Raw genomic sequence first — 22,347 nt, 5'->3', positions numbered from 1 at the left:
CAGGTGGCGCCCCAGTAACTGAAATTCAAATTCAAAAACTTTTGAAAGCTTTTGAAGTCTATAGAGTTTGCTTTATTTTAGACAACTTCCAACATCACTACGATTCAGTGCACAAGAGAGAAAAAAACAACAAGAGTTAATACTTCATTCCATGTAGCCCATCTGAGAGTCGTTGCCCCCAATATTTCTCCTCGGGTGGAGGCCATGACGTGGCTTGAATTTGCCATCGCCCAAGGTAATCTTTGGCGGCAACTTTTTGCCCCTGAAAGTGGCCACCTCAAACGAGGGCGGAGGCGATACCTTCACTGGGTGCAGCGGCGGCTTTTCCTGCTCCGTGGGAATGCTCCAAGCCTTCTTGGCCGTGCCAGAGACAGCAGTTGGGGGGGCTGTCGCAGTTGAGCCGTCCGCAGGACGCACCTGGGTAATGGGCCCCTCCAGCTTGGTCTTCTTCCGCTTGTAGTATATCACCTCCAGGCCCAAAGTAATCATGGCCAGAACAAGGCCGAACAGGGTGGCAATGAAGACACCGCCCAAGCTCTCCAGCGTAATACCCTCCTGGTCCTCCGACAGTGGACAGTTTCTCAGGTTGGACTGGTTCCAGTACTTGGCCTTAAGCTCCTCGAAGAACCGATCCTTCTGCAGCTCCAGAATGGCGTAGCTCAGCTCGTCGCCCAGATGGCTGCCCTGCTGAACGGCCACTGCGTACGGTTGCTCCGCGAACACCTCTCCCACCTCCGTGAGGTTGCAGTTCCGAGTGATCTCGTACTTGATCTCGGCGGAGTCGTGTATGAAGGCGTAGTCGGCGTTCTCGTGCGCGTCCACGTTGGCGAATCCTTGCCGAGCATCGGCCACCGGCTGTGAGCTGTTAATGGCCAGGAGAATGTGACCGTACTGCTCCTTGATGGGGTAGTCCCAGATACGGAACTTCTTGAAGTCCTTGGAGGCGTTCAGGGCCAGCTCCTTCCACATTCGGTACAGCGTGTCCTCGGCAAACTTCATGTTGATGAAGTATTGGTGGGTGTCCGACTCCTTCACCACGGTATAGTTTATCCTCGACTGGCGGGCGAGTTGCTCCAGGGACTGGACCGGTGTCTGCATGCGCTCCACGGTGAGAAAGGCTGCCAGGTTGGCGGTGAAAGTGGCCAGCATAAGGACCACGAACAACCAGTAGGCTGCTACCAGCATCCGTCCAGAAATGGCCTTGGGAGCCTCTCCGCCACCTTGGGGCGTGAACGAGGTGAGAGCGAACCAGAAGCTCTCCCGGAGCGTGAACTCCCGGCAGGGGTACGGGTACGCCTGCCGATTGTTACGGGAGCTGTACGGCGAGTACTTGTCCATGAACCAGATCATGATGGCCGTGCCAATCAGGGCCGCCACAATACTCAGCCAGACCTCCAGTCGCAGCACGGTCATGAATTTAAAGAGCGAGGTCCTCCGGACGGGCTTCCGTATGGCAATGGATATGCCTGTCTGCTCGTAGTACGGCGGCAGGAAGTCGATCACCTCCTCGCGTTCCGAGTACATCTTGAGGGCCGCTATCGCGAAGTCAGTCTCGCCACGCACCAGATCTCCGACTACGCCGTCCCACTCTCCATGGGCATCCAACTCGCCCATGTGCCCCGTCTGGGGGGCCACGATCTCGTACTCGAAGTTCAGCTTCTGAGCCAGCCGGATGATGAAGTCGATGCAGTAGCCCTCCCAAACGGGCAGGCCGTTCCGGTCCCGCACTAGCTCTCCCGTCCGCTCATTTCGCTTCAGGTAGCTCCAGGGTATGCTCTCGGCGGTGCCGATCCGGAAGAACCTCCGAGCAGGGCTGATGGTCTCGTTGAGGAGTCGGAGAGTCCCCACTGACGACCACACCGCCAGATCCGTTTTGGCTTCATGCTCGGAGCTGTAGTAGCCGGCGGAAATGTTGATGGCGTAACTCAAGCCGGGAAGGGACTCTGTAGAGTCGTCGGAAACGCGTTCAGGTGGCGCGGCATACGCCAAGAAGTTGCTCCAGTGCACCAGGTCCAGCCAGGAAGCTTCTGTCCCGTCCTTCGCCTCCGACGACGAGTCTGTGGCATTGCACTCCCAAAAAACGGGAACCGGGAACTCAGGGCTCACTTGCGCCGCATCGATCAGGCTGCGCAGCACATTCAGCAGCATTCCGCGTTGAATCTGAGGGGGATTATGAGGATGAGGCCAGGGCAGAACATCATACCATATCCTTACCGTAAAGCCACTGCCACAGTAGAGGTCTGGCATAGCCATGGACCGACATATCGCCCGCGGATTGAGGGTGAACCGAGTGGACAGCTCCGCTTGCCGCTTGTACTTGAACACACGATCCCTCGTGTCCAGGAAAACAAAGTGCCACTCCAAGGGTCGTTGGAAAAGGTCGGCTTTTTGAACCTGGAAAGAAAAGGAAATAATTACTCATCCACACTGGATACTTCGTACCCTTTCGAAGATTCCGTTCATGGCGCCGCCGCGGGCAAACAGACCCACGTAAGCGGGGGACGGACGGAGTGCGCGGATGCGCTCCAGAAAATCCTGGCCCGGGTCGTCCTGGCTAGCGTCCAGGATGAGGGTGCGGAACGGATAGCCGATGAGCATTTGGAGTGTGGCCTCGCCAGCGTCCCGGGCGTTCATAAAGACCATGGCCACGTTGTTGGCCCGTTTCTGGCGCATAAAATCGCCGAACATCTCCAGGAAAGGGCGCAGGATGCGCTCCAAGCGCACATAGGCGATGCCCTGGCTGCGGATCAGATCATAGCCCTCGGTCCAGTGGTTGTAGGTCATGTCGATCACAATGCTGGTGCCCACAGTGGAGAGGATTTCACAGACTGATAGAAAATGAAGATTAGTTTCCGGTATCATGAGCGACCCACGCCTCATACAGCGTTGCATGTCCTGGCCGTCTTCGGAACGCGTCAGAGTCAGAGAGACATCCTCCACCTTAGTGTCCAGTTGCAGGACATCCAGCTCCTTCAGCACCACCGCCATATCCGCGTCAAACTCCGCCCGCTGAAGAGGCTCAATCCAAAAGGCTGAACGGGAAATGGATGTTAAGATGGAGGAGTCTTTCGCTCGGAACTACCCACTTATTCTCAGGTTTTCAGCCAGGACTCCTTGGAAAATTAGGATCGCCAGACTGTGCGCCAGAATCAGAGGCCCGGCCATGGCTAACCTTCCTCCTTGAGGACTCGCCGAGATTTAACGTCCGCCCTGACCTGGCGGTGTCACTTTTGATTGTTTCCCAATTACGCCAATTATTAGTTTCGCGTGTGGCTGCCCATCACAGGAAGTATGAATATTTAAAGCACCTGGAAATGATAGACACCCAGGACGTTTCCCCCACTCCATCGAGGAAATTAAAGTCCAGCTTTGGTTATTCCTTAGATTCAGTTTATGGGTAAGAAAAAAAATAATGAAGAAACATCGATTTTGTTCTGCGGCCTTAACAACCTAATCAACTTGGCTTGATTTACAGCGCATTTATATATGTAACGATATATACTCTGGTATATAGAGAGTGGGGGCACGAATGAATCCCAAATTAGCGATCCTTCCTGCCCACCTCCACGCAATGTGTGAATGTTTTAGTAGTTTTGATGGAGCAGCTGGGGATCTCCTGCTCCTAGTCCACTTACAACGAAAATAAATAAATTAAAGGTAGGTATTCAATCGGCGAAAGATCAAGTACGTCTTAAAAAGTAACGAAATCAATTCTAAACGATCCTAGATTGCAGTTATACGACGGTGAAAAATTCATTTTTAAACTGGTTTTCCAAAAAACACTTAACTAGGTGAGCTTATAAAGCTGAGAAAGATGTGGGCTACTCCGGCGACGGCGACGGGATGGTATGGATCCATATCGGATACGGGGGGCTGCGGCGTATATCCTATCAGGTTCCATGGAGATGCGACAGTATTGACTCGATGTCCTCGATCTCCACACTGTGGCTGGACTGGTTCTTATCCTTGTCCTGGAGATCCTCCGATTTATCGCCACCGCTGAGATTGGTGTTACTGTTTAAAGAAAAATAAGTGTAAGCTCACTTCAGCCATGTTTTCCCTAAGGCGATGCTACTTACATATTGGCGACTTCCAGATCGTTTTCGTCCTGCGGCAGAGTAGCGCTTCTCGCAGCTAACTTCTCGACCAGCGGCGTGGATGTGGCCGCAGGCTGATTCGAAGGGGCAGCCGGCGCTGCAACGCCTCCACTGTTGCTGGTCAGACGGCGTATACGCTTCTTTGGGATGTTCCGGATGGCCACCAACGGCTTGCCCACGAACACCTGATTCGGATTGGCTATGCGCATGGTGTGCAGCTGGTCGTCCTCCGTCATCAGGCGCATCTGGTAGTTCTTGAAGAAGTTAGCCGGTTGGCGCGCCACATTGTTACCCAGCTTGGGGCCGTTGTCCTCGTAGCTGTAGCTAAAATGGTGGCGCTCCAGATCTTTGCTCATACACAAGTCCAACTCGTAGTCGCTATCGTTTGGGTCGGACGCTCCATCGTTTAGCGGTTCGTGCGGTTGCTCTGAAATTCGCTCGAGAACGGCAGGCGGCTGCTGGTCATCCGGGGAATCCCGTGTGGTCTGAGCTTCGGCCACCAGGGGCAGCCTGGAGCCCATGGGAGTCGTGGAGGGCGGTCTTGTCTCTACTTTCTTCTTGACCGGCTTCTTCGCGGTGGTCTTGGCTTGGGCCTTCGATGTCTTTTGTGATTCCTGGGCAGTAGCTTTGGGACCTGGGGGGTCCGGAGATGCAGCTGTCGGATCAAGAGAATGGGAATTAAAGAAAGACTTTGGAAAAGATAGGTTGCTACTCACGTTTGTGGTCCACCAGTCGAGAGGACCTGCGCATGGAGATCTTGGGTGGCTCTCCGTTCTGACACCTCTTGGGGCGGCCCCGTTTTCCTGGTGCCGGCTGGGCAGCAATCTCGACAGCAGCTCGCGCCTTCGGTTTAGTTACAACGCTGGTTGCTGAAGGCTCCTTTTTTTTGACCGACAGATTCAGGGCCATCAGCAGAGCCGGATCTAACGCACTGGCCGGCGGTGTCTCCGGTTTTGCCGCCTCCTCATCCTTTTCTCCTTCTTCGGCCACGGCCAGTTTGCTTAATTTTGTGGCAGGCGCGCTGTCGGGTTCCAGGGACTTCTTTGGGGGATCTTCGGCCTTGGCTGTCTTGTTTTTGGTGGCTTCCAGGTGTTCGCATTTCTTGGGCGACTTCTGACTGCTCGGATTAGCCAGTTTGGCGGACTCCCGGATGGCCGTTAGCTTCTTGCTGGCTGCAGTCTTCTTGGCCTGTACCTTGACTGGCTGGAATTTCTCCTTCTCCTTGACCTTGGCCATTACTCGCTGGCGCTTCTCGTCCAGCTGCTGTCGTTGCTCCTTGCTGATTTGGGAGGGACCAGGGTCCGGTGTAATCTCTGTCGGAGGAGGCGGAGGTGGAACTGATCCTGATGTTGTTGGAAGTGGTGGTGGCGGTGGAGGAGGTGGTGGAAGATCCGCAACCGGAGGAGGCGGGGGAGGATCTTTCACTCCGCATAGTGCCAGCAACTGCCCACTGGTGTTTGCCGCCTCATGACCTTGCTCTTTGCTGGGCGTCAGCCAGTTTCTAATCGGATAGCGAACCTCACCGTCCTGGCTCAGCAACTGACCCGGCTGACTATCGATCGAGAGGCTTGGGAGCACGGCACTCTGTGACCCTGAGCCAGCAGCCGCCGTTTTGAGCCACTCCTCGTCCTCCGTGCTGCTGATGTTGGACAGATTGTCCAGGTTGAGCAGAACCTGGCTCTCTTTGGACTCCACGTTCATGTGGATCTCCTCGTTCTTCTCTGCGTCGTCCGCCTCCACTTCGCCTTCTTCCTTTTCGTCGTGAGAAGATTGTGACGACGTGGAGCTTGACGAGGAGCTGCTGCTGGAGCTGGAACTCGAGCTGGACGAGGAGGAGGTACTGGTCGCCGAGGAGCTGGAGTTGCTGGAGCCCTCTATAATTGCTTCGGGCAGACCGCGCAGGAGCTTGTAGTGCGGCTGGTGCTGCTGGTCCGACGGATACGAGCCGGCAGTGGCGGACTCTGCACTATCCACTGCCTCGCAACCAAAGGAACGCACCCGACGCAGTACCGTGGGTTCCACCGCTAGGACCAGTGGGGGCTCCGGATCCGTTTGGACAGGCTGCTCCTTTACGTCCTCGGCCATCTGCTCCTCTTTGCCTTTCTTGAGATCACTGCCTTCCGTTTCTTCCTCTGCCTGCTTCTCCTTCATTTCTTCCCATTGCTGGATAGCGCACTGCGCATTCGCATCCGTGTGCTCCGCCTCGTCCGGTCGGTAATAGGAGCTCCCGGAGGAGTACTCCGTCTTGGCCGCGCTGCCCAGGGGAGTGCCCGGCCTCTGGCCGAAAGGTGTGCATCGGAATCCCGGCGTAATTGCACTCAGTTGGGGCGTATTCACAATACTCTTCGTGTCCGAGCCAAACAGGAAGGAACTGGTCGGAATTTTGCCATATGGGGTATCCAACGGCAAAATGGCAGTGCCCGGAGTGGGTGGAATAGCGGAGCCTCCTTCCCCAGAGCCACCGACCGCTCCGTCTTGTCCTGCAGTGCCTCCAGCCTGTCCGTCAGCCGCGTCTGCTCTAGGAGATGCTTTGAAGGGTGTATCAAGGAGCATGGCCATGTTAGGAGGAGCAAGAAGCTTCTCCTGCTCTTTCGCAAGAGGTTCACTGGGAGGCTGTTCGTTTGCTGGCTCCTTATTGACGGAATCCTTCTTCTTTCGCACGGCTTTTGGCTTCTGGGGCGTGGTTATCTTGATGCTAATCTTCTCCACCGGCTCACCGCCACCTCGCTGGGCCACCTTGCGATTTGCCGGTGACTTTTTGGTCTGCTGAGTGGCCAGGATGCTGGTCTTCTTGGTCCTGCCCGTGGTGGGGGTCTCCTTCTTCTTGGGTCGTCTCACGCGACCGACTGCTTTGACGGTCTCCTCCCGCTTGGAGTTGATCTCCCGCAGCCGATTCTCTAGGTCGTTCTGGGAGCCGTGCAACTGCCGCTTCCAGGCGGCCATGAGATCGTCGGCTGCTGTGGTTGCTGTTGCTGCAGCTCCTGCTTCCGAACCACTAGACAGCTTCTTTTCCTTTTCCTCCTGTACGTTCTCCTTGCTGGCCTCAGGACTGTCATCATTGGCGGTGAAGATTTCCGAATTGCTCTTGGGTGGAGGCTTTCTCTCTTCTTTGTTCTCCTCCTTATTCTTTTCCTTCCCCTTCTCGTTGTCCTTATTCACAAGCTTGTCATTTGACTTGGCCTCTGTTTCTGTTTGCGATATAATCCGCTTGCAGGCTTTAACCGCCGCTTGACGTTTCTGTTTTCGCTTGGGAGTGGCCACCAAAGGAGCAGCAGGAGGATTCGCCCGGATCACCGTCTGATTGCTGCACTCCGTGTCCATGGCGAAGAGCGGAGGTACACCTTCGGTGGACTCGTATGCGCTGACTTCGGTGGGGGTCTGAATAATCTCCACTTGCTTTATAACAGGCTTCTCTTTTGCTTTGGCCAGAAAACCGGTACGCCGCGTGGAAAGCGGGGTAGTGGGATGCAGGCCACCACCCAACGGACCGCCCACTTTGGGAGAGAAGGTGAGAGTTCGGACATGAGAGGTTCGCTTCCGCGGAGTAGAAAGGCTGCGGAAAGCCTTCACATTGATGATCCCCGCCGTGGAGGGTGTAACGCGCTCCATAACTTGCCGCGACGAGTCCAGCGAGGCCGGCGGAATCTTTAGCTGTTCCTCTGCCATCGTCTTCTGGTGCTCTCGCTCCTTCTCTTTCTTGTCTTCCTCTTTCTGGGCTATCTTCTCCTCGGCTATTAGCTGCGCCGGCGGCTCGGATGTCGGCGGCGGAGGTGGTTGCTTCTGGGCGCTGTTAATGATGATGGAGTTTGGCGGCAGCTGATTGGCCGACAGGGTAATGGGCTCCGGCAATGAGATTTCGATGTGCGACTCCTCCACGTTGGCGAAGGCATCGGGTCCCAGTTGCTGGGCCACCCACTCGTTGTTCACCAGAAAAGGGAAGTGCGAGAGCAGCCCTCCATTGGAGAGGTACATGGGAAACGTCAGTTGCCCCGTTGTGGCATCCACGCACACCTGAGCAGCATCCGCGTCCGATAGCATGGCTGTAGGATCGCCAAAGTTCAGGTTCAACCCGTCGCTGGTGAAGCTCAAGTTAGCAGACTCCCCGCCGGGTATCTTCTGGACACTCTCGTTGGCGTTTAGCACAATCAGCTTTGAAATAGAGAAATTAGGATCGGCATTGGTGCCAGTTGTTGCCGCAGTAACTGCTGTGCGGATTATGAGAGGTGTTTGTGGCGGTACGGGTTCGCGGCTCTCTGCTGCATCTGGAACTGCAATGGGCCCCATTGGTGCCGGTGCTCCTACCGTGATCACTGTCGGAGCCGGATTCAAAACCGGGGCCACCTGAGATTCCTCCGCACCTTCCAATGGAGTATCTCCCGAAACCACCTCTTGAATAATACGATCGAAGGACGGATCCTTTTCCGTGGCCTCCAGAATATTTTTCACCAGACCGTCCAACACGGCTTCGCAGCTCACGATGGGATTGGTTACCGTCACCGACTGTAGCGCCATGTTGATGTTGTTAACCAAAGTCTCTTGAAAGTTCTGGTTCTTGATAATCGCACTAGCCAGCTCCTGGAGAACGGTAGTTGGTCACTGGTTAGACTCTTGGCTAGTTTTTTTTATACTTACGGGCATAGTCTGCGGTGTGAACACAATGGAATTCGGCTCCGCGTTGACTTGGCGAGGGGTGGAATTGTTCCGCGGCCCCGGACCGTCAACGCTTGCCAACTCCTCATCCAGGTCCTCGGTGGCCGTGGTGCTGCTGCCTTCGTCCTCCTCCTCCTCGCCCGCCTCTTGGTCGTCCTTATTGGCCAGGAAACTATGCTTTGGCTTGTCGCGATTGACGCTGCAAAAGAAATGCGGTGGCAGCAGCCGGGGACGCTTGCTATTGGAAGGCGAGGATAGGGTGTCCACCGGCGATTGTGTGCGTCTGAGAAACGGAGAACACATCACAATATAATATGTGAAACCTAAGAAATAGCAATCCGTCCGAATTACCGTCGCATTCGCTTCCTATGAGAATGCGAATTGCTGGCCTCTCCCGTTGTGCTGCTCTCATTGTTGGTGGTGCTGTTGGCGCTCCGTTCCGACAAGGAAATCAGTTCGTTGACCCGCTCCGACAACTTCAGCTGCTGGAGATTGAGGCGTGCTTCCAAGGGAAGCTTCTGTAGTGCATTGGCCACTGCAATAAAAAGGAAACAACTGTACGTCGATCGGGAAAAGGAAGCACTTTATTGCATCCTTACCCAGTCCGGTGATCTTGACATGCTCGCAGATGATGTCCTCCAGGCCGCCATTGAGGAAGTTGTGTGTCTGAAGGCCCTGCTTAAGGGCCAGAAACTCGTGGCGCAGGTGGGGCGAAGTGCGGCACAGTGTGTTAGCGGCTCGCGTCAGGTTCTGATTCACCAAGTACCCTGGAATGAGTCCCAAACGTAAGTAGCTCAGTAAGAAATTCAGGAATAACTGGAGGTACAGGACTCACCCAAAACCAGACGCGCAACATCAGAGTGCAGCACTATGGACTCCATGACTGCTGGACAAAGCGGTTGTTAACAACGCATTCCAGTGGACGCTTCACTATTTCCGCTGTCGCCGATTGACTTTTCAGCGTCGAAGTTCTTTGGTTTTATGGACTTTGCTGTGGCGCTGATACTGCAAATCTCCGGTATCGGATGCAATGAGTAAATAAACACACACCTTTTGCCTATTGACTATTATTTTCGTTTTGTTGTTGCCGATTGCTGCGGCGCACTGTACAAACACACACCTAAACGCCTCAATTTTAGCATCTGTTCAGTGCCCGCCAAAACAATCAACAGGGTTGCCGACTTTCCAGAATATCGATAGATTCGTACTATCGATTACATTCAACTAAACGAAATGAGTTTCGAAGCTTTTAAATTATTCTTATTTCTTTAAAATACTCATAGAATATAAAGAGATCGCTATTCTCTACTTATTTATTTTCTCTCTGCGCCACAAACACAATTATAAGCCATAAAACTTCTTTTCGATAGTCATCTATACCGATAGTTGAACAATAAGCTTGCCCGGCAACCCTGTCATTTACAGCTAACCGGCGTTACCAGAAGTTCCAGGAATCAAATGGAAATTTGCAATAAACAATTGCCTATTGTGATATATTCATGAGAAATGACCAAGCGCAAGCACGGTCACGAACCCGGTGTAACCGGAGAGAACACGAAACCGGCAGATCCTAGTGAAACAGCCGCTATGGAGCCCAAGGAGCCGCCGGGAGCGGAAACGGAAACCGAGACGGAGGTAGAGCCTGAAGCGGAAACCTCTTCACCGGCAAAGCCAAATGGAGGGCGCAAAAGAAAGCGATATCTCTACAACGCCATAAGGGGACAAATGGAGTTCTATTTTGGGGATGCTAACTTAAGTAAAGATCGTTTCCTGCGACGCTATGTCGACCAGGATCCGTGTAAGTAACCTGGATGCTTCCAGAGGGTGGGACTTGGGACTCCAATACACTGCTATTTGTTCTGTTACCATTTTGTGTTCAAATTCTAGATGTGCCCCTGGAGATTTTCCTGTCTTTCAACAAGATCAAGACGCTCACCCTTGATGTTGGGCAGATTGCCAAGTCGTTGGGTAACTCCCAGCTCCTGGAGCTGGACGAAAGCGGGCTAAAGGTGAAGAGGAAGACCAAGCTACCGGTGCAGAGGGAGGTTAACGACAAGACCTTGTACGTTGAGGCACTTCCAGCGAATGCCAACCACGATTGGCTTAAGGAGGTCTTTAGTCGCTATGGACCAGTGGCGTACGTCTCGCTGCCCCATTATCCTGGCACGAAGAAAATCAAGGAGTTCGCTTTTATAGAATTCGAAAAGAGCAGCTCTGTGGAGAAGGCCGTTAAGGCTTTTACGCAAATTCAAGGAGTCTTGGCCGTGGACACAGATCCTAGTGAGCTCGCCAGCATCAAGTCCTTCCAACAACAGCAGCAGCCAGCGCTTCCACAGGAGCAGCAGCCGCAGAAGGAAGAGATTTCAGCAGAGGACCCACCCAAGCGAAACCTTAAAAGGGAGGCAACCGATAAAAACAAAGAAGAACTGCTAGACGTAAAGCGTGCAAAGTTGGAGGCTGTTGAACAGCCCGAAGAAACCTCGACAGCAGAAGAAACGGATGCCAGCGAAACGGACGCTGAAGCCACTGCCGAAGCCTCCGAAGGGGAGCGCAAGGAGGACACTAAAGACGGCGAGGACACTTCCAAGAAGCGTCGCCGTAAGCGCAAGAAAAAGGCAGTGGTAGACAAGCCAAACATAGATCCCAGTGCCCTGGAGCTGAAAGTTCTACCCAAAACCAGTTGGAGCAGCCTGCGCAACAAATACTTGAACCTGCAGCGTCGCCTGGTTAGCGAGGCCAAGAGCAAGCTGTGGCGCGAGCAACATCCTTACCAGCATCACCAGCAGCAGCATCAGCACCCAATCACCCACCACGCCAATCCCCCCCAGCCGGAGGTTACCAAAGAGGAGGATACCAGCAGCGACGTCTTAAGTGATGGTGGAGGAGGGGAACCTGTTGGTGAAGCGGGACCCATCCCGACTAAGCGACGCAAGGCGGTGCACAAGATGAACATGAACTTCTATGGTGCCGGCGGCGGAGATACCACGAAGTCTGAGGAACCCTCGCAGGAGCGAACGCCCTTGTTCAAATACGAACCTGGCCTGATAGTGGAGTGTGCTCTCTTGGAACCATGTACTAGTGTCAAGGAATTTAAAGCTGATATGCGGCAATACCCGGAGATCAAGTATGTGGACATCAAAGAGGGCGACCAGGTGGCTCAGCTGCGGCTGTCCACGCCCCAGGGCGCGGAGGAGCTCGTCCGCCAGTTGAATTGTGCTGAGCGCCAGCTAACGATCCTGCGGGGCCAGGCGGAGGCACTCTACTGGCGCAAGATCGAGCAGGACCGCGAGGCGAAGCTCTCTAAGAAAGTGCGCGTTCAACAAAAGCGAGGTAGAGAGAAGGTGTCGAAGATGCTGGGAAAACACATTAAGTTCGACGATGGCGATGATGGGGATGTCCCAGTGGCATCCATAGAATAATAGTTATAATTCCCAGAGCTAGGAAACTTTTTAAAAGAAAAAGCTAAGATTATTATGCAGAAATTGTATACAAATTTCATATGAATTTTTAAACATCAAACAATATCTTTATATTTTAAAAAAATAGGTATCATTTTAAAATTTTTACAGAAATTAAACGCCAGTAATTTCATTAACTAGAAAGAGAGGCAGATATATTAAAATTATACTTTTCTGCGATTGCCCGTCAGATGATCTATCCTTTTATTGTTTTGGCTTTGATTCATAAACTTTAATAAATATTTTTTGATGATTACATAGCACTCCTATTATAATATATACATGGTAATGGAAATATTTGCTTAGATTCTATGCTTTTGGCTTGCAGTCTTCCCACATCTTCTAGATCCTCCTCCACCAACCCAACGCGGTTAAACTAAATGTACAGCGACCCATCTGCCGGACCGAGATAATGCATAGAGATAAGCAGCACATCGATGATGGTCCAAACGCCGAGGCCGCCGAAGCTGAATAGCTTTCCAATGCCCTCCTGCCAGTGACCCAGATAGAATCTGTCGGCTCCGAATCCTCCCAAAGTTAGGCTGATCAAGAGGGCGGTGCTCCAGCGATAGCCTTGCGTCCAATTGCAGCGCAGGTTTCGCGTAAAGGAGCGGTTGCCCAGGCACAGGACGTCCTGGTGGACAGTGCAGTTCGTCCGATAGTATTTGCCTGCAGCAGAGTTGCAATGGGCCCGCTGGACGCAGTTCTGTTGCCATAGCTCCGTTTGATAGCAGTACCGACAGTTCATTTTCCGCTGAAAGCTCCGCTCGCCCTGGCACTGCACATTCCCTATGATCTCGCACGTCACATTCACATCTCGGCCGTACAGGCAGCCGTAGTTGTAGGCGCACCGGATGCACGGAAACTGCAGCGTCTCGCAAGGCGTGTCCTTATCGAATGGGCAGAGCATGTTGTTATTGTTAACCGAGTTCGAGCTGCTGTACGTGGTTATGTTATCTAAAACTCCGCCGCCGTTTTTGGAGACCATATTTGAGCCCATTGACGGCACGTAGACCTCGTTGTCGTTGCTGTTCCCGTTGCCGTGGCCATTTCCATTGTTGCTAGCGTTGCTGTTGTCCTTGTGATCGGATTTCGCATCTGTGAGATCCATCTGGTTTCCACCGCTGGCGGTTTCACTATTCCTGATCCCGGTCAGGACGAAGATTAGGATCAGTGCTATGGCTGATCGCATGTTGACCACAATGCACTGACGCTGAAATCGCATGATGAGGCAATGTATTAGCCAGATTCCTTTATAATGAACGTTTGTAATAAAATGTTATTTGTTTGCCGAAATTGTAGCTGTTTAAGTGTGCCCAACGCGTGGTATTGCGAAAAATACCAAAAAAAATACCAGCTAGGGGAACAGCCTATTTAATTGCAAAGAATATTTTCAAATATCTAATTTGAATATAATCAAGTATCTAATATCAAATAACAATTTGAATCCTCTAGAATACCAATTTTATTTAAACTTTTATATGAATGCGTTTTTATTTTGTTACCTAAACATAATTCGAATTTGAACAGAATAGCCAGATTCTGTTCCTGATCAGTGACACATTGAATAAGAAACGTATTTGATTTGGAATAGAAAAATGTTTCAGCCTAAGTTGACACTTTTGATTTAAGGTTTATTGGTAAATGCAGAGTCCGGCCGAGTCCATTGTGTTACAATTGATCATCACAATCACGCATCCTGCTCATAGCCCTCTGTCTTCATGTCGTTCAGACCCAGCTCCTCGTTATCCTGGAACGAGCGATCGTACCGCTCCACAGTAAGCTTGTCATCAGGCTCCGCATCATCGTCGCTTAATGATTGCACGTAGGTATTACCAGCGGGGTCTTCCAAGACTAGCGTGATAACTTTTTCCAGTTTTGTGACTGCCTCAAAGGTATCGAGGAATCGCTTCATCTGTTGCTTTGTCGTCTCATCGGCGGAGTCGTGAAAGAATGTTCCGTCCAGCTGGTCTCGCATAGCCACCAGTAAGCCTTCCACTGTCGTGAACCGACCACACAGCGCATGAGGTCCCACTTCGAGGTCCAATTCCGGTATCGATAAGCTGCAGGTTTCAGACTTCAGGACATCGCGGGTCAGATCTTCCTTGTTGGTTATTCGCACCTAGAAACGAAAAGATATTTTAATAGACCATGTGGTATCTGCTACGGCGTCCTTACCTTGAAGCGGACTCCTTGGGGCTCCACACCGCCGCCAGACTTCACCTCATTGGTCTTATGACCGCAGGTTCCGCAGACAGTGGCCATTATAACTACCTCCTTAAAGTGGGGGATGTTCGTTAGCTTCATGTTGGTTTCACAGGGCGCCTGGCAATTGGGACAGTTCGTGGGGAACTGCAGAACTTCGCCGTGAAGATTCTCTATAGGCCACTCGTCCTCGGCGATGGGCTTCAGAAGATGTTGCTCCTCGTGATTCTGTTCGTAGAGTCCTGGAATCATTTGAATAATACAGTTTGGGTTGTGGGTCGGAGAACTCCGGAAACCTACCCAATTGTTCGTTCTGCTCCTTGGTACGCGTAAAATGGGCTGTTTTGAGCTGGGGATCTGACGCCGGAGCCAGGGGATTCTCGATAAAGCTGTTGCCGGAGATGTCCTCGAGGAGCACCCTGAATGGCGTGGTAACCTCCTTGAGCTTGTGCAGCCGCTCAATATAGGCGTCTAAGGTAGCTGCTTCCGTCGGGTGGTCTATCCGCCGCTTGTCCTGATCCTGAGACAAGCCGGCAATGGTCCTTTCGATGATTCCCTCCACGGTCGTCACCTCGCCCTTTTGCGATTGCACTGGAATCTCTAGCTCCACCTCTGGTATGCTCACGCTGGAGTTGTCCGATCGCACAACTCTTCGATTAAGATCGGCAACGGTTTTCACCTCCAGCTCGATACGAACTCCGGACTTCTGGATCTCCGAGGCGGACTGCATCTCGTTGTTTGTGTATCCACAGTGGTCACACTTGAAGGACATCAGAACTACCTCCCGAAAGAAGGGAATCTTAGTGGGCAACAGGCGGGTGACTCCCGTCTGGAAGCATCCCATGCAGGCAGACTCGATCTCTACCACTTCGTCTGTCTGCTCAGCGTTTATCTCCCGGAAGATGGGCTCCTTGCGGACAGCCTCCTGCGACAAGCTGGAAGCATTGCTGCTACTTGTGGCGCCCACTGTGGACATTGTGTGTTGTTTAAACGTATTTATTTATGTAAAATAAAGCCGCAACGTGCAACCAGTGCGCTCGATTGTCCCTTAGAGTGACCAGTCCAGTTAAAAACAATGGTCCTCAAATAAGCTTCGCTCAGTTGGCGCCCATGGGGAACAGTGGAAGCGGAACACGTAGATCAAGTTTTTGTTTCTTAATTAAATTATAAATTATTATGAAATAATGATAAGAATTAAATAATGTATTGTATATAAATTGTATATATTGAAGTTAAAAATATAGATCATATATCTGCGTGTTTTGTTTATTTGAAACACCGGAGCCATCTGGCAACTCTACAAACTGGCAGTTTCAAAACAGCTCATCCGATTGAACCGGCCTTTTTATTTGGATTTTTATGTAATGGTCAAGGTGGAGGTGGAGTACTGGTGAGTTGAGCTGGAACACCCTTGACATGACACTCTTGATGACCCCTCCACTCTGCACCCTTAGCGGGACCTGCAACTTTAGTGGGCAGTGCCAGCTCCTGCGGCAATTTCTGCTGGCGTCCAATCCGGATTTGGAGGTTTCCTGTCGGCAGGGACGCCGCGGATCCTTCGAGGTGGCCATCGATGGGCAACTGGTGCACTCGAAGCTCTCCTCGCTAGCCTTCCCGCAGCATGCCAGCGTCTTGGATCAGGTTCAGAGGGCACAGCGCGGCGAGTCTGTGAACACAGTGCGGGAGGAGCCCATCAAGGATTGCATCCTGATGTGAGGCAGCTAACTTTATTTTTGGGATAATACCAATTTTAAAATTATATGTTAAGAGTACCTAGAGTGCAACCTATAGATGTTCCATTAAGTTTATACCTTTGTTCTTAAATTTATTCGCACAACAAAATGTTTACACAAAAAAAAAAAAGGAAAGTAATCAGGATACCCTTTTTCGAATTGCGAGCAGGAGAGGTGTGTCCTTTACCGCCTGTAGCGATACCGCTTGAAGTGGAACCACAACTGAAAGATATTATTGTGGAACTGGCAGCGGAAGCCGCGCTTGTAGCTGAACTCCCACTCGCGGTTGACGATCTTGAAGGCAATGTCCTCGTAGGGAGGACCCGTGTGGAAACGTAGGACAGCAAAGTCGCCGTTGTCGGGGCAGGGCGTTAGGAAATACTGTGGTGTCTGCGACTTATCCATTAGATCCGGGTAGAAGATGTTGAACTTGTAGCCCTGGACAATCTTGGGTGGCGGGTTGTCCATGTCGTAGTGCGTCTGGTTGTACTTGTTCCACTCGAAGCCAGTGTGCACGCGATTGAAGTAGCGCGGCTTTCGTGGGCGGTACTTGTCGGTGGCCAGCTGCGGCACTGCATCCAGTGTGGTCTCCACACTGAACTCGGCCTCGTCGCCCTGCATGCCCTGGCGAGCCTCGTTTCGCATCTTGACTTCCTGGGCCGTCAGCTGGTTTGTCTCGGCCCGCTCGGGATGCAGTACGTGTAGCCTTTGCGTTTGGATTCTTCGTTCGTCGTCCTCCTCGTCGTAGAGAACGCCATCGGCCTGCTCATCCTCGTCTTCCTCCGTCTGGAGCCGCCGGCCCGTGAAGTCCTCTTCGCGTATGTAACGCGGACTGTAGTTTCCGGCGTGGTAGCGATTCACTGCTTCTCGGATTTCCCGCAGAGGGTCATCGTCCTCGTCTTCAGCGACATCCTCGTCTTCGCGACCTTCAGTCGCTTCGGTCTGCTGCTGAGCCAGCTCGTGCTCCTGCTCTTCCTCCCTCTTAATCCGAATGGCCATTTCCTCTTGGGCTGCCTCGTCTTCGTTCTCCTTTTTGAGCAGCAGGAGTTTCTCACGAAGCAGTGCCTGGTGACGGTCCCGGAGACGTGCTCGGGACATGTGGGCCTTGAGTTGGGAGAGGAGACTCTCCCAATAACTGATGTCCACTCCATCCGCTCGACTACTGATCTTGGCCTCGATGCGCTGGCGCATCTCATCCAGCTGCTGCGCGTTCTTGCCCCGAAATATGTCCGCCACATCCTTTACGACGCTCTGGTGGATGCCATCTCGCCTTTGATTCATTGAGTTGTTCTCGGCTTGCTTCTTCTGCTGCTTCTGCAGCTCGTCCTGTACAATGGTGATCATATCGTTCCAGAAATCAATGTGCTTACCCTGCTCCAGCTCTTCGTAGACCTTGATGTCCACCAGGAGATCCTCGAGTTCTTCCATGGGCAGCCCGTTGAGGAGCATATATGGCTCGTGCATTTGCATCTCGAGAGATTCCTCCAGGGGAGCGTTGCCAGCGGCCACGTATTGGGCCAGCAGATCGATGGGCTTCGCCCGGCCATCACGTATCCGGATTTCGCTGCGTAGACGCGCCTGCTCGAGATGAAACTGATCTTCCTGGCGCTGCCACTCCCTGAACTGGACTGCCTCCTTGGCCCGCTGCTGCTGCATGAGATCGTCCTCGCGCACCTGTCGTTCCAGCTCCCGTTCCTGCCGCCGTTTCTTTACCTTCTCGAGTTCCCTGCGGTTTTCCAGTTGCTTCTGCAATGATAGCACCTCCACCGTTTTGGTTGAAAGATTGGAGAGGCCCTCTACCTCCAGCTTCTTGCCCCAGTGGAAGGTGGACGTAAGATTGGAGTCGCCAAAGGGGTTGTCCTCGTTGGAATATGTCTGGTACTCATTATCCCAGCCCATTCGCTGTCGTCGGCGCTGCTCCTTGGCTTGTTTCTCGCGGAGGCGACGGGCGCGCTTCTCCTCCGGTGTCTCCTGCGCCTTCAGCTCCTCTTTCTTTCGCTGGCGCTCTTGCTGCTCCTTTAGGCGACGCGCTTCCAGTGTCTGAAGCAATTTCATTGAGCTTGTGGCGAGCGGGGACTTGGGGCTGTCGGAGGACGAAGAACTGGACGAGCTGGAACTGGAGGATCGACGTTTGCGGCTGCTGCTTTTATGGCTCTTCTCGTTATCCCTTCTTTTGTCCCTGGGCTTATCCTTTTCCCTGCGACGCTCACGATCTTTCTCTTTTTCCCTGCGAGACTCTCGGTCCCTGTCGCGTTCTCGCTCCCTTTCCCGCTCCCTGTGTCGACTGCTATCCTCCCTGTCGCGGCTGCGACTGCGACTCCTTCTCCTGGATTTTGACTTCTCCTTGGGCATCCTTTCAGCGAATATTTGTTAAAGTTGTGAAATGTGCAATGAAAACAAAAACTTGAGGAAAGTGGTGTTAGGGATGGAACTACCAGTTGAAGTTGATAGTTATCGATAACTTTCAATTTACTAATTAGTCGCTTTTGAATTTATTTATTTATTGATGTTTGCTGAATGATTGAAAAACTATTTTGTAAGTAATTAACTACAATACATATATTTTATCCATATACGTTTTACATTTTTTTTCAGTGCCTAGAACATATGATCGTTATCAGAACAAAAACTATATACCAGCTAATGAATACCCTTGGGTAACAGCTGTTACAAGAAATGTTATTACATGATAAGATATAGAAAAAAATATGTTTAATAAAAAAGAACTATTAACTTTTAAAAATCTATTAATTGGAAATCGAAGTATTTTCAAAATTATCGACGCTAGTTAGGGATGTGTCCAACTGAATCCAACCGATCCACCCATCCAAGCCAACCTCCCAGGAAAGAGTATGGCCGCCTGTTATTGTTAGCAGCAGTTATTATTGCTTTCCCATATAAATAAGTACCCGATCGCATACGTACCTATCAGTTCCAAACATGACGCTATATAGCCCGGAGTTCAGCGAGTCGGAGCAGTCAAAAATCGACGCAGAATTCTCTAGACTTACCGGTAAGTGGTTAAGAAGAAGAAGAGGCACGCTAAACAACATTGTGAAATACGCAACAAAAAAGATAACAAGAGCCGCGATTGATATAATGTAATTTTCAGAGAACAAGAGTGTTTACCTGGATCATGCAGGCACCACCCTCTACGCGGAAAGCCAGGTGAAGGCGGCGGCAGAGCAACTGCAACGGAATGTCATCTGCAATCCGCACACCTGTCGCCTCACCGGCGACTTTGTGGACCAGGTTCGATACAAGTGAGTTTCAATCGCAGTGCAGATCGGGGATCTATAACCTATGTTGGATGGGCGTTGTCATTGTAATGCCCTTGCAGGAGGGGCTACGATTTTCCTTATATTTTAAATATTATTTATTCCATTGCACTTTAGTGCACGCTCCAGTCCGATTCCCATTGTAAATAGTATTGTTAAATAATTCCATAAACAAATAACTTGTTTATAAACACGCAATGCCAACTTTAATCTCTTGGGAGAGTAATTGAGAACGAGGTTTTGAAGACATAGTTTCCACGTTGCACCAGAAATAAAATGAGAACCTTTTTAAACAATTGCAGAGTCTTGGAATTTTTCAACACCACCTCCGAGGACTACCACGTCATCTTCACCGCAAACGCCACGGCCTCCCTATCCTTGGTCGCCGAAAACTTTGATTTTGGCTCCTTCGGAAACTTCCACTTCTGCCAGGAGAATCACACCTCGGTACTGGGGATGCGGGAGAGGGTCAGCCATGCCAAAGGGATTTACATGCTAACAGAAAGGGAAATCACCGGATGCTCCCTTCAAAATGGTTCCTCCAAAGAGAAGCCCACAGATCCAGGCAGATCCCTGGTTACATTTTCCGCGCAGTGCAACTTTAGTGGCTACAAGATTCCCCTGGACGCCATTGGAAACATTCAGGAAAATGGCCTGCACACTCCAGGAAAACACATTTGGGGAACGGAAGGGAAAACCAGCAATAATGATTACTATATCTGCCTGGACGCTGCGTCCTTTGTAGCCACTAATCCGCTGGACCTGAAGCGATATCGCCCTGATTTCGTGTGCCTTAGTTTCTACAAGATTTTCGGCTATCCCACGGGAGTGGGTGCATTGCTAGTCAGCAAACGGGGCGCAGAAGCTTTCAGAGACAGGAAGTTCTTCGGGGGAGGCACCATCAACTATGCCTATCCCCATACCATGGAGTATCAACTGCGGGAGTCCTTCCACCAGCGGTACGAGGACGGAACCCTGCCATTTCTGGCGATTGTGGGCCTGCTCGAGGGATTCCGCACCCTGGAGAGAATAGTACCCAAAACCAAGGAGCTGGCCACCATGGAGAGGATTTCCAGGCGGGTTAAATTCATAATGCTACGCTAGTCGTTACTTACTTGTTATACGTTTCCACAGACATGTCCATGGCCTGGCCAAGTACCTGGAGGACCAGCTGAAGCAACTCAAACATCCGAATGGCGAACCGCTCATCCAACTCTACAACAAAGCGGGCTACCAGGACAGAACCCGACAGGGCGGCATCGTCGCCTTCAATGTGCGCACCGACAGCGGTGACTATGTGGGCTTCGGTGAGATTGCTTGCGTGGCTGCCCTGCATGGTATTCTTCTGCGTACCGGTTGCTTTTGCAACATTGGAGCCTGCCAATATTACTTGGGGCTCGACGGCGACGCAATGGATGCGATTTACAAGCGTGCTGGAAGGATCTGTGGCGATTACTTTGATCTGATTGATGGGCAGCCCACTGGAGCAGTGCGGGTGTCCTTCGGCTACATGACCACGATTCACGATGTGGAGGAGCTGCTTAAAATGCTGCGCTCGAGTTACTTGGCCACGAAACCGCAGCAAAGGATTCTGTTCATCGAAGAACAGGCGGGCCAACTGCCCCCTGTGCTGCAGAAACGTGTCCAGAATTTGAGGCCCAAACTCCTTCAAATGGCCATCTTTCCGGTGAAGTCCTGTGCTGCCTTCAAAATAGAAGGGTATCTGAAATCCTGGCCCCTGACGGACCAGGGCTTGAAGTACGACCGCGAATGGATGATCGTGGACATGAACGGCATGGCTCTAACCCAGAAGCGTTGCACGGAGCTGTGTCTGATCAGGCCACTGATCAAAAATGACGTCCTGGAACTGCATTTTGGAGATTCCTGCGTGTCGGTGCCGCTCTCGCTTGAGGATCAGGCCGCCGATTCGGCGAAATGCGTGAGCAAAGTGTGTCGCCAGCCTGTGGAGGGCTTGGATTGCGGCGAGCGAGTTGCGGAGTGGTTGAGCACGAATCTTGGCCAAGACGGCCTCCGCCTGCTGAGGCAATCGGGTCAAAGGAACTCCTCCAAGGACCAGCAGAAGCTCAGCCTGGTGAATCAGGCTCAGTTCTTGCTTGTTAATCGCTCCTCGGTGCGATCCCTTCAGTTCGAGGAGCCCCTGGACGACACGGTGGATCGTTTTCGGGCCAACATAATCATTGACACCGGCTTGGCCTTCGAGGAGCTCAGCTTCAAGCAGCTGTCCATTGGCAAAGTCCAGTTCCAGGTGCAAGGTCCTTGCCAGCGATGCGATATGATCTGCATAAACCAGAAGACCGGTGAACGTTCTCCAGAAACTCTGACTACCATTTCCCGTCTCCAAAGCGGGCGCATGCGATTTGGCATTTACATAACAAGGATTTCCAAGGATACTGGGGATCTGCAATTGTCCTGCGGTGATACAGTTCTTGTGGAGTGAGCTATCTCCCAACTAGCATTTAGGTTTGCATCCAATCACAACATGATCTTTGAAAATCAAATTTTATACGAAAACCATTGTATATTAGCCACATCACTTATAATTTAGTTAACCGGATACCTCTTGCCAGTGTCTTAGTCCTTGAAAAGGATAAAATGATATAAAAAGTGAAAATATATTTTAAAACTGCATAGAACACATTTAAAATGTTAATATATTAGTTTTTTTTTACATTTTAAATTATCTTCATTTCGCGCACTGTGAAATGTATCTGTTATCGATTTACCGAGATACGTGTTTAGTTCGGCCGGGTCATTTTGGCTACACTAATTTCAAATAATGGCATCGAATTTTAAACTTTCTGAGTAAGAATGCATTGTTGTTGATTATATCTTTGTCCTAGAGCTGTTTATTTGAAATCAAATCCAATTTCCTACTCGGAAAATGAGTGTGGATTCTAATCTCAAG

General features: G+C 51.4%; 8 protein-coding genes across 8 annotated transcripts; 3 read left to right on the top strand and 5 right to left on the bottom strand.

The window, feature by feature from the left end:
* Positions 1-49: 49 nt before the first annotated feature.
* LOC6501860 (ionotropic receptor 25a) lies at positions 50-3,213 on the bottom strand. Its single transcript, XM_001966750.3, has 5 exons — positions 3,087-3,213; positions 2,883-3,032; positions 2,443-2,828; positions 2,215-2,394; positions 50-2,160 (listed from the first exon to the last, which is right to left on the bottom strand). The coding sequence occupies exons 1-5, from the start codon at positions 3,163-3,165 to the stop codon at positions 145-147; spliced, it is 2,811 nt and encodes a 936-aa protein (XP_001966786.1). The 5' UTR covers positions 3,166-3,213; the 3' UTR covers positions 50-144.
* A 155-nt stretch (positions 3,214-3,368) lies between these two features.
* Positions 3,369-9,926, bottom strand: LOC6501859. The gene is made up of 7 exons (XM_001966751.3): positions 9,583-9,926; positions 9,347-9,514; positions 9,099-9,282; positions 8,730-9,030; positions 4,814-8,672; positions 4,080-4,752; positions 3,369-4,014 (listed from the first exon to the last, which is right to left on the bottom strand). The coding sequence occupies exons 1-7, from the start codon at positions 9,626-9,628 to the stop codon at positions 3,891-3,893; spliced, it is 5,355 nt and encodes a 1,784-aa protein (XP_001966787.2). The 5' UTR covers positions 9,629-9,926; the 3' UTR covers positions 3,369-3,890.
* A 222-nt stretch (positions 9,927-10,148) lies between these two features.
* Positions 10,149-12,461, top strand: LOC6501970 (la-related protein 7). The gene is made up of 2 exons (XM_001966752.4): positions 10,149-10,545; positions 10,635-12,461. The coding sequence occupies exons 1-2, from the start codon at positions 10,254-10,256 to the stop codon at positions 12,164-12,166; spliced, it is 1,824 nt and encodes a 607-aa protein (XP_001966788.1). The 5' UTR covers positions 10,149-10,253; the 3' UTR covers positions 12,167-12,461.
* Positions 12,462-12,551: 90 nt separating this feature from the next.
* Positions 12,552-13,556, bottom strand: LOC6501858 (TM2 domain-containing protein almondex). The gene has a single exon (XM_001966753.4). It carries the CDS (start codon positions 13,428-13,430, stop codon positions 12,582-12,584), a length of 849 nt encoding a protein of 282 aa, XP_001966789.1. The 5' UTR covers positions 13,431-13,556; the 3' UTR covers positions 12,552-12,581.
* A 262-nt stretch (positions 13,557-13,818) lies between these two features.
* LOC6501857 (zinc finger protein ZPR1) lies at positions 13,819-15,486 on the bottom strand. The gene is made up of 3 exons (XM_001966754.4): positions 14,711-15,486; positions 14,384-14,652; positions 13,819-14,327 (listed from the first exon to the last, which is right to left on the bottom strand). The coding sequence occupies exons 1-3, from the start codon at positions 15,384-15,386 to the stop codon at positions 13,896-13,898; spliced, it is 1,377 nt and encodes a 458-aa protein (XP_001966790.1). The 5' UTR covers positions 15,387-15,486; the 3' UTR covers positions 13,819-13,895.
* A 196-nt stretch (positions 15,487-15,682) lies between these two features.
* LOC6501971 lies at positions 15,683-16,218 on the top strand. The gene is made up of 2 exons (XM_001966755.4): positions 15,683-15,800; positions 15,865-16,218. Exons 1-2 carry the CDS (start codon positions 15,775-15,777, stop codon positions 16,124-16,126), a joined length of 288 nt encoding a protein of 95 aa, XP_001966791.1. The 5' UTR covers positions 15,683-15,774; the 3' UTR covers positions 16,127-16,218.
* Positions 16,210-18,615, bottom strand: LOC6501855 (cactin). Its single transcript, XM_001966756.4, has one exon. It carries the CDS (start codon positions 18,493-18,495, stop codon positions 16,327-16,329), a length of 2,169 nt encoding a protein of 722 aa, XP_001966792.1. The 5' UTR covers positions 18,496-18,615; the 3' UTR covers positions 16,210-16,326.
* A 156-nt stretch (positions 18,616-18,771) lies between these two features.
* On the top strand, positions 18,772-22,092 carry LOC6501972 (molybdenum cofactor sulfurase). Its single transcript, XM_001966757.4, has 4 exons — positions 18,772-19,156; positions 19,256-19,406; positions 19,724-20,497; positions 20,556-22,092. The coding sequence occupies exons 1-4, from the start codon at positions 19,084-19,086 to the stop codon at positions 21,877-21,879; spliced, it is 2,322 nt and encodes a 773-aa protein (XP_001966793.1). The 5' UTR covers positions 18,772-19,083; the 3' UTR covers positions 21,880-22,092.
* Positions 22,093-22,347: the final 255 nt, after the last annotated feature.

The sequence above is a fragment of the Drosophila ananassae genome, chromosome XR (genome assembly GCF_017639315.1).
Source record: "Drosophila ananassae strain 14024-0371.13 chromosome XR, ASM1763931v2, whole genome shotgun sequence".
Taxonomy (NCBI): Eukaryota; Metazoa; Arthropoda; class Insecta; order Diptera; family Drosophilidae; genus Drosophila; species Drosophila ananassae.
This window is presented reverse-complemented; position numbering and strand designations above follow the sequence as displayed.

Bases quoted from the DNA above. Each gene is read 5' to 3' on its own strand.
- LOC6501971 (XM_001966755.4), top strand. From the start codon at position 15,775: ATGGTCAAGGTGGAGGTGGAGTACTG. The intron at 15,801-15,864 runs GTGAGTTGAGCT...CTGCACCCTTAG, and splicing joins AAGGTGGAGGTGGAGTACTG to CGGGACCTGCAACTTTAGTG.
- LOC6501857 (XM_001966754.4), bottom strand. From the start codon at position 15,386: ATGTCCACAGTGGGCGCCACAAGTAGCAGCAATGCTTCCAGCTTGTCG. The intron at 14,653-14,710 runs GTAGGTTTCCGG...AAATGATTCCAG, and splicing joins GGAGCAGAACGAACAATTGG to GACTCTACGAACAGAATCAC. The intron at 14,328-14,383 runs GTAAGGACGCCG...TTTCGTTTCTAG, and splicing joins CCCAAGGAGTCCGCTTCAAG to GTGCGAATAACCAACAAGGA.
- LOC6501972 (XM_001966757.4), top strand. From the start codon at position 19,084: ATGACGCTATATAGCCCGGAGTTCAGCGAGTCGGAGCAGTCAAAAATC. The intron at 19,157-19,255 runs GTAAGTGGTTAA...TGTAATTTTCAG, and splicing joins AGAATTCTCTAGACTTACCG to AGAACAAGAGTGTTTACCTG. The intron at 19,407-19,723 runs GTGAGTTTCAAT...AAACAATTGCAG, and splicing joins GTGGACCAGGTTCGATACAA to AGTCTTGGAATTTTTCAACA.
- LOC6501855 (XM_001966756.4), bottom strand. From the start codon at position 18,495: ATGCCCAAGGAGAAGTCAAAATCCAGGAGAAGGAGTCGCAGTCGCAGC.
- LOC6501860 (XM_001966750.3), bottom strand. From the start codon at position 3,165: ATGGCCGGGCCTCTGATTCTGGCGCACAGTCTGGCGATCCTAATTTTC. The intron at 3,033-3,086 runs GTGGGTAGTTCC...TTTCCCGTTCAG, and splicing joins GGCTGAAAACCTGAGAATAA to CCTTTTGGATTGAGCCTCTT. The intron at 2,161-2,214 runs GTAAGGATATGG...AATCCCCCTCAG, and splicing joins ACTGTGGCAGTGGCTTTACG to ATTCAACGCGGAATGCTGCT.
- LOC6501858 (XM_001966753.4), bottom strand. From the start codon at position 13,430: ATGCGATTTCAGCGTCAGTGCATTGTGGTCAACATGCGATCAGCCATA.
- LOC6501970 (XM_001966752.4), top strand. From the start codon at position 10,254: ATGACCAAGCGCAAGCACGGTCACGAACCCGGTGTAACCGGAGAGAAC. The intron at 10,546-10,634 runs GTAAGTAACCTG...TTCAAATTCTAG, and splicing joins CTATGTCGACCAGGATCCGT to ATGTGCCCCTGGAGATTTTC.
- LOC6501859 (XM_001966751.3), bottom strand. From the start codon at position 9,628: ATGGAGTCCATAGTGCTGCACTCTGATGTTGCGCGTCTGGTTTTGG. The intron at 9,515-9,582 runs GTGAGTCCTGTA...GACTCATTCCAG, and splicing joins TGTTGCGCGTCTGGTTTTGG to GGTACTTGGTGAATCAGAAC. The intron at 9,031-9,098 runs GTAATTCGGACG...TCCGTTTCTCAG, and splicing joins CATAGGAAGCGAATGCGACG to ACGCACACAATCGCCGGTGG.